The 9,381-nt window shown below is 37.5% G+C and overlaps 1 protein-coding gene across 1 annotated transcript; it reads left to right on the top strand.

Moving 5' to 3' along the window:
- Window positions 1-328: 328 nt before the first annotated feature.
- Window positions 329-9,062, top strand: atcaya (ATCAY kinesin light chain interacting caytaxin a). Its single transcript, XM_008304798.1, has 11 exons — window positions 329-405; window positions 3,916-3,974; window positions 4,121-4,369; window positions 4,898-5,071; window positions 5,213-5,315; window positions 6,377-6,508; window positions 6,640-6,726; window positions 7,595-7,693; window positions 7,871-7,906; window positions 8,749-8,817; window positions 8,944-9,062. The coding sequence occupies exons 1-11, from the start codon at window positions 329-331 to the stop codon at window positions 8,975-8,977; spliced, it is 1,119 nt and encodes a 372-aa protein (XP_008303020.1). The 3' UTR covers window positions 8,978-9,062.
- Window positions 9,063-9,381: the final 319 nt, after the last annotated feature.

Here is a 9,381-nt window from a genome sequence, read left to right on the forward strand (position 1 = left end):
CAAAAGGCAGCAGCAGGATTAAGGAGCAGCGAGGAGGGATTACGCCTGGATGTCGTCCTCCATCGCGGCCTCCCGTCTCTGGAACATTTGTGATGTTTGACTTTGAGGAGGGCTGAGTCGGTCACACGCTGCTCACATGTGTTCAGGAGGACGAAACCACGTGACCCCGCCGAGCTTCCAGCCCCGAAAATGTCCTGAAACCGAGTCAAGTCCCTCCACAGAGCAGTGCAGCCATGCAGCCGAGTGTCTCTGCTGATATTATGTGAATCGTTGTGATTAATAAATGTCGGTGTGCGCCCCTCCAGGCCCCGGCTCTCCTCTCCGAGGGATGGGCACCACAGAGGCGACTCTACGAATGGAGAACATGGAAGTGAAAGACGAGTGGCAGGATGAAGACTTCCCCAGGTGAAGCTCTTCTCTTTTCTTCTTCATGTTTTAAACCCTCCTGTTGGTGTTAAATACAGGAAGCTGATACGAGACACAAAAGATAAACTGAAGGCTTAAAAACATATTAATGCAACAGTTTGCATCAGTTTTTTGAGTTCAGACAACTTCTAATGAACTTAAGTTGGACCAACAAACTATATCAAGTTCAGGGAAAAAGGCTTTTTTCTGCAATCAAAAACTTTGGTAGCATGAACACAAATGTTCCTGAACTTAAGGTGCAGAAAAATGAACTTATCAAGCTGCTTTTATTAATTTATTACAAAATAACTTTACTTTTAAATCAATTAATGCAAAAAAAAGTTTAAATTAGACACAGTACCGTCACAACTGGTCAGAACAATGTTTGCACCATTAAAGTAATTATGTAAAATTATGTAAATCAATACATTTTTAATTTCTAAATATGCAGTATTTTTCCACTTCCAGGTGAACATCACGTTGCTGCAGATTTAATATGCAGTGAATTATTCATTCATTTCCAAGCAGGTTTTTTTTTTTAATGAGTCAGCAGCTCATATTCTGCTTGGACTGCTTTTCCTTTTATAAAGCGGTCGTGTATTTATCACAACACTCCTTTTCTTTTCTGCACTCTAAAAAATATGTTTCTATAAAATAACTGGAAATGTACTTAAAAGGAAAATGTCCCTATAATAATATACTAATTATTTGTTTTATTCTTTTTTTTCTATTATTTTTATCATTAGATTTTATTCTATAATTTTATGTATTAAAATATGTTTAAAAACAACAACAACATAAATAAACTAATGATTCAGTTTGAAATTGCAAGAATTGACTGTTAATTTTTTAGATCATATCAAACTGCAACTTACCCTAAATATCTTATTTTTATTTTTTTGTTTGTTTTTTTAACAGTTACATAGACACGTCAACTCACAGTTTAATTTTGTATTTTAATTTATTTTTGATTCTAATTTTTAATTTTGACAATTTTCTATTTTTCAAAAATGTGAAAAAAATCCTTCAACTAAAAAGAAAAAATATGTAATTTAATTTAAATTTAATTTAATTTAATTTTTGTTTTATTTAATTTTGCTTTAATTTTATTTAATTTAATTTTATTTTATAGTGTTCTTAATGATTACGTCTACATTTACTGTTGGTGCACGATTCATATTAACAGATACACACTTTAAAAAAGATTTATTTTTATATATATTATTGGCTGTTTTTTTTATTATATATTTTTTTCTACTATTTCATTCATTATAATTAAATTGAGAAAATGCCACATTGCTCCTTGTTTTTGTGGACAAATTTCCACTTTGCAATCACAAAACAGTTGAGATGCTAAAAAATAAACAGTAGAAGAAGAAGACGTGTGCTGCCAGACAGCGCTGGGCTCCATCCTCCTCCTCCTCCTCCTCCTCCTCCTCCTCCTCCTCCTCCGTCGGATGGAGGCAGGGATCCAGGGAGCAGGTGCAGCTCCGTCATGTGACGCCACATCGCCGCCGATCAACAACAACCAGTCCAGGAAAATGGTGGCAGGTTTTGGTTGAAGGCAGAGACGCAGGAGGAATCCAGGAGATGCTCCGTCTGTAGCTGCTCTGATCCGAGCCGAGGAGAAACCAAAGCCAGAGGTGTGTGAGAGGCGGAGAGGAAGCTGATTCACATCCACTCTGACAAAAGCCGCCTCCAGAAGGTAAGAGTCACAGCTCACTGAAGGACAAGGCAGCCGTAAACAGGAGCTAGAAGGATGCTTTTGTTAAGAGAGAACCTCCCAGAAAGGCTTTAATTCCTGACAAAGGAGTGGTGATGGCTGCAGGGCTCCTCTGGGAATATAGTCAGCAGAGCCTGGCTGTCTGGTGAGCAGCAGGAGACTCTGTCCTGGATGTCAGATTCACAGCGACGCAGCTCTGACGGTCTGCTTTAGTCGCACCAGCTCCCTGCTGCAGAGTCGACCTCATTTGCACACCTACAGACGTTAGAGGAGAGGAGCCAGAGCTGGACGTCCTGTCTGCAGTAAACAAGCTGCAGCGTGACGGCAGCACTTTGTCTGCACAGACTCTCTGAGTTCCTCTCCTCAGGTCGTCCTCCTGCTCTCTGACTCACAGCCTCTAATCTTCTCCTCCTGCTCTCCCCAGAGACGAGCTGATAACCACCTTCATCCTCCTGCTTTCAGGCAGATCAGCGACTAAACCCGCAGCCTGTCGTTGGGTTTTAGTGACACCACCAGAACTCCATAAAGTACCTGGAAATCTGTCCTCAGAAACAAGGATTAATGTATTTTAATGGTGACAGTACAGTAAAACAAAGGAAAGAAAGAAAAAGTATAATATTTGCATCTTTAATGGTAAATCTGCTGTAAAAATGAAAAAAATAGTAAAAATAAAATAGAATAGAATAAATTATGGATGTACCAACAATAAAAAAAACAACAACAACTAAAAAAAAACACGAAGTTTCAATATTAAATGGTGAATCTGTCATAAAACAGCGACAAAAACATGAAGAGCTTCCTGTTATTTGAGGGTAATGTCTGATATATTTCTATTATTTCCACTTTGTTCCATATCTGTCGTGGAAAAAAAGGACAATTTCTGTCATTTGTTAGTGTATTTATGTATGAAAATAGTTAAATTTTCTTTTAATTAATCATGTGTCCACAGTAACAAGCACTAACAGGACTATCTTAGTGTTTTAATGGACACTGAAAAACAACATTTTTTATTTTAAATGGTTCATTTATTGTGAAAACACAAAGTTTTCTGCTCTTTAATGGTGGATCTATAGAAAAAAAAATTAAAAACCTTAATTAATTGCAGGTCAACAGTATAAAAGAGCAGCAGAACTTTTTCTTGCTATTTCTTGGTAAATTTTAGTAAAAATGCATCTTTTCTATGATTTAATGTGTATTTATCGTCACAAGCAGGACATGTTCTGTTGTTTAATTGTTTTGCTGCAGAATGAAAACTGAAAATGTTTCATGAATCCATAAAAACAAAACCCAGATGCTGTCCTGTCATTAATTTATGGTTCAAATATTGTAAACAAACAAACAAACAAAAAAAATCAATGCAATTTTCTGTTAGTAAAATTGAGTTAGAATAATTGAAAAAATATATTATATAATATGTTTCACATTCCAGTGAGAACATTAAATGAACTAAAATAAAACAGCTGTTTATTTTTGCTGATTCGTTAAATTCTCTCTGAACAGTACAAACAAACAGAAGCAAAGAAAACAATTAAATCAACTGATGAAGTTGAAAATGTGAATAAACAGAAACACTGGAGCCTTCAGATGAGTTTTATTCAGACATACAGTTGTGTTCTAAACATCTGTCTGTGTCTGTAGGTCAGTGTGTGGTTTTAAAGTTTCTTTATTGATTAAAGCTCAATAACTTCCTGAAGCTCGTCTCTCAGCAGCAGCATCACCTCATGTATCTTCATATATTCTAGAGAACAAGCTCGGTTCTGGTTCTAATCAGTGTCTGTCTCCTGCAGACCGCTGCCAGAGTACGGAGACATGGATCCGTCCTGTGGCCTCACCGACGACAGAACCTGTAAGTCCAGAAACGTCAGTACCGGTTCTGAACCGTGGAGCTCAGATACTGACCTCCTCTGCTCCTCCTCCTCTTCCTCCTCTCCTCCTCCTCTCCTCCTTCTCATCCTCTGCTCCTCCTCCTCCTCCTCCTCCTCCTCTCTGCAGCTCCCCCCGCCTCCCTGAACGTCAGTCCCCCTGGAGGAGGCGTCGGCGTCTCCTCGTCCCACCGGAAGCGCCGGACGCTGGTTGCCCCGGAGATGAACCTGTCCCTGGACCAGAGCGAAGGCTCGCTGCTGTCGGACGACTTCCTGGACACGCCCGACGACCTGGACATCAACGTGGACGACATCGACACGCCGGACGAAACTGACTCGCTGGAGTTCATCACCAACGGCAACGACCTGGAGTGGGAAGGTCAGAGGTCACCGGGTTCAGGCTTTAACCCTAAAATAAGTTTAAATGAGTTTTATTTACAGCTCTGGTCACCAACGATCATTTAATGTTGTAAATCTTCAGCTGGGGTGTTTGTCTAAACCTGAGGCCTTAATTCTAAACCACACTGTGGAAAAAATCACACAAAGAAATGGTGAAAAAAAAAAAAAAAAATTATCAGACAAAAATACATTAAAAAAGTGAAATACTAAAGCATTAAAAAAGCAGTAAAAAACAAAAAAAACTGTTTAAAGAAACAAACACTGCAAATATCTGTAAAATAATGCTTTTTAAAATTATTATCATTTTAATCAGATTTAAATACAATGAGATTATACTAGATGCAGAGCAGTCAAAAAATATTTTTCATACTTTAAACCTCAATATACAACTTTTTCTCCACAATAATGGAAAATATATGTAAAATATTGTTGTTTTCAGATTTACTGAAACGTGTAATTGTGTCCGTGTCCAGACTCTTAATCTGACTCTGACTCTGACTCTGTCCAGACGACACGCCGGTGGCTTCGGCCAAAGCGGCTCCAGCTGACGGTTCCGGTGAAGCCGGCGAGGACGGAAACGCCAACAACGGACGCCTCTGGAGGACGGTGATCATCGGAGAGCAGGAGCACCGGATCGACATGCAGGTCATCAGACCGTACCTGAGGGTCATCACTCACGGAGGTCAGTGTCACGGAGACAAAGGATGAACCAGTAAATAAAATAAATATAATCCCTTTAAAATGACAAAACCCGTTAATGTGAGGAAGCATCCAGGTGAACTCTGTCTCCTGAAGCATTAACTGTGAGCATCTCTGTCACCAGGTTACTACGGAGAAGGACTGAACGCCATCATCGTGTTTTCTGCCTGTTACCTGCCGGACAGCAGCTGTCAGGACTACCACTACATCATGGAGAACCTCTTCCTGTACGTCCACTAACTCCTCACATTCAGACAGCAGGGTTCCAGGTCGACCAATAGGAAATCATGGACTGTAAAAAAAAATAAAATAATAATATTAATAACAATTTTATAAAATTCAACAGATCTTCACAGAAATTCTTTTGAACAATTGACTGTTAATTTACAGATTTGGTGTTGTTTTATGAAATTACAGATAATAGCTAATTAAATTATAGAAAAAGAAGTCTTAAGATTATTCTAAGCTGCAGGTTTTTAATGTTTTCTTACATTAGTCATATAAATGCGGTACTTTTGTCATTTTATAGATATTTTTGTGTTTAAAAAAATACAGAAGGTTTATTTCTAAACATACTGGGACTATTTTTACTTCTGTTCTATTATTCTCAGTTAGTTACACTGTAAAATAAAATAAAATAAAATAAAATAAAAATTACCTGTAATATTTCTGTTTATTATTTTAAAGACTTTTTTCTGTTTAGTTAAATTACAAATAATCTCAAGTATGATCACAGAAGAAAAAATTAAATGACTGGAAAAAAAAAAAAAAAAGAAATGGTCCCAAACTGTAATCCTGTAATGTTGAATTAAAAAATCTATATTTTTACACATTTTTAACTGTAAAATAACACAATTTTTACTAGATGTAAATCAGCAGATGGATCATTTTTTAAAGTGTTAATTTACAGATTTTTTTTCAGTTTTGTAAAATTATAGATGACATGCAGTTAAATTACAGGAGAAAAAAAAGATTAATTCACAGGTTGACTATAAAAAAAATTTTTTTTTTAAAAAACAAAAAAAAACGGCCACAACTGTAAATAATTTTATTAATGGTAGCTCATTATTTACATTGTGTGACCATAAAATTATCCTGTTTTACTGGATTTAAATCAACTCTAAATATCATTATTTAACAGATTTTCTATGTTATTGTCTCTCTACACTTTTTGAATGTCACAGTATTCAACCATTTTTTAAGTATTTTTTTCTGGCTCTCTTGCTGCCAGATTTTTTTTGATTTATTTATATTTTGCTGATGTTTTCTTTCCTTCTCCGTCTGGCAGGTACGTGGTGAGCAGCCTGGAGATGCTGGTGGCTGAAGATTATCTGATCATCTACATGAACGGAGCGACGCCTCGGAACAAGATGCCCGGAATCAGCTGGCTCAAGAAATGCTACCAGATGATAGACAGACGGTAAGAAAGTAGTGATGGGTTACTGTAAGCAACAACAACAACAACAACAACAACCTCGTGTTGCTCCAGATGTTCACTTTAAACCCGTCTGACTGAAGAACTGGGTTTTAATTTGTGCTGCTGTGTCGCAGGTTGAGGAAGAACCTGAAGTCTCTGGTCATCGCTCATCCTACATGGTTCATCCGTACCGTCCTGGCCATATCCAGGCCCTTCATCAGGTGACAAACATTTAAGAAACATGTGTTAACCATCACGTGTCTGCATGTTTGAATAGAAACTGTGATTCAGGTTCTGTTCAGTTTATGGTTCTGTTAGTTTGTAATGTTAAGAGACATCAAAATGCTCATATACGATGCAATAACTAAGGACGCCCCATTTTTCTCTGTGGATACGCCATTAAATAATTGAAATGTACATTTTTAATTATAGATTTACTGTTAAATAGCAGAGAAATGTCCTGTTTTAGTACTACTGGCAAACCATCAACCATTAGTAGTATTATTTTACTATAGATACACAATAAAAAGCAGAAAATGTTTGTTTCATTTGCTGTAAATATACCCTTTAAAAAATTCTAGTGTTTTTTTTATTACCTAGTCACCTATAAAATGCAGATATATAGCTAGAAATACTGTTAAATGATGATAAAAACACCATAAAATGATAGCAAATGTAATTTTTTATAGGTTAACCATTGATTAATAGGAAAATGTGCTGTCCTTTAATCTTGGTCCACCATTATTTATGTAATCTTGTTTGTTTTCTATCGATGCACCATTAAAAATCTGACAATATTCAGTTTTTCAGTATAGATACACCATTAAATTTAAATTATCCCAGTTTTAATTCTATAGAGTCACGACTACAATACAGAAAATGACCATCCAATACTTGTTTTTGTTATTTTGCGGATTTATTTTGCAGATATAGACCAGAAAATGTTTCTTGGACATTATCGACAGAATGTTTTTTTATATTTCTAAAGACGTTTCACATGTTTTGCAAGAACATTTCTGCCATTTGTACAAAGAAAACTCAAATTATAAGAGACGCGCTCGCTGTAACTGTGTTCGTTTTCCTCTGCAGCGTGAAGTTCATGAACAAGATCCAGTACGTCCACAGTCTGGACGAACTGGCAGAACTGGTCCCCATGGAGCACGTCCATGTCCCAGAGTGTGTGGTGCAGTAAGTATCTGTGACCAGCAGGTGGCGACAACAAGCTGCAGGCAGCAATGAATCCTGCAGCTCCGGGTTTGATCTGAGAAACGATGATTCATGTAAATGTGAACAAACAGAGAAGCAGACGGTTGTTCTGGGTGTTAAAGACGAGGGAGGATTTACTGGTGTGTTTCTCTTTTTCAGATTCGATGAGGAGAGGATTAAAGCCCGGAGGGAAAGGTAAAGCACGTTTTTATATCGTTCTGACAACGTTGCTCGCTGATCCTCGTTCATGTAGCTCATATGCACCCTTAGAAAAGCCCTGAGGTTCTCCAAGGCTGCTGAAATGTTCTGCCTTTAACATATCAGGAACGTTCTGTATGAAAGAGAGCCTGTCATCGGAGGCGTCAATGACATCTGGAAAACATTGTTTGAATGTTTATTAGGGAACATTCTTGTAACTACTCAACAGTGTTCCCAAAACATCCTCAGAACATTGCAGACAGACTGCTCCACCTTTGTTAACGTATCATGTTACAGGAACGTCTCATGAAGAACGTTCTGTCATTTGGAAAACGTTTTCTAAATGTTGCACTGAGAACATTCTTCCTTTGTTATTGTTGTGGAAACGTTTGATAGAAGAACGTTTGTTTTTAGTTTGTTTTATGGACAAACATTCTATAATGTGTTCCCTTAAGAATGTTCCCAAAACATCCTCAGAACATTGCTGACAGAATGTTCCACTATTGTTATTATACAACATTAAAGGAACGTTTCGTGAAAATCATCCGAGGCCTCAATAGCGTCTGGGAAACATTTTTAAATGTTGGTTTGAGAACGTTCCTCCAACATTATATCACCTGAAATGAAAATTTTCCTCACGATTTGATTGGAACATTTTTAGAACTCGTAGGTAATGTTATCCAATGTTGTGGGAACGTTTGCTGCCAGCTGGAGATCTCTGTAGGACAGAGACTGGGTTCAGGCACTTAGACTGAATTAACTGGACACGCAGCAGAGGCTGAGGTTCCTCAGATAAAGTGTGTGTGTGTGTGTGTGTGTGTGTGTGTGTGTGTGTCTAGGCTGGAGCAGGAGCAGCGGCAGCAGGAGCAGCAGTCGGTCCCTCAGGAGCCAATTAAAAAGTCCGAGAGGTGAAACTTCTAACTGGACTCTACAAACTGTCTCATTTTCACATATTTCAGACATTTATCGTGTTTTTTTTTTTTTTTAGCTTCACTAAAGTTCCCAAACTTTTTTTTGTTGTTGCTCATTTTCAGGCCCAAGTCGATGATCGTAGATCAGGGCTTATGAGACGGACGGAGCTCTGCAGGTAACAACAGCTACAGTGTGTTTCCTGTTTCAGCCACCAAGTGGCGCTGTGCTCCTTCAGCTCCACACAGGAGTCAGACTGAGGTCACACATTCAGGTCTTCACTGTTCTTATGTCTGTGAAGATTCTCAGACATCCAGGTCACGGTTATTCTGGTAGATTAGTCGTAGCAGCTGGACTTGCTTGAGTTCCTAATCAATAATAATAATAATAATAATAATAATATCAACAATGATTATTATATTTTTAAATGTAACAATAAAAAATAATCATCATCATCATCATAATAATAACTGAAGCCATTAAAATACAGAAAATGTCCTGCTACTTCTTGTTACTGTGGACACACAGATAATTAACTTTATTTATTTCTTTACTTACTTACT

Source organism: Stegastes partitus, unplaced genomic scaffold (genome assembly GCF_000690725.1).
Source record: "Stegastes partitus isolate 25-593 unplaced genomic scaffold, Stegastes_partitus-1.0.2 Scaffold2326, whole genome shotgun sequence".
NCBI lineage: Eukaryota > Metazoa > Chordata > Actinopteri > Pomacentridae > Stegastes > Stegastes partitus.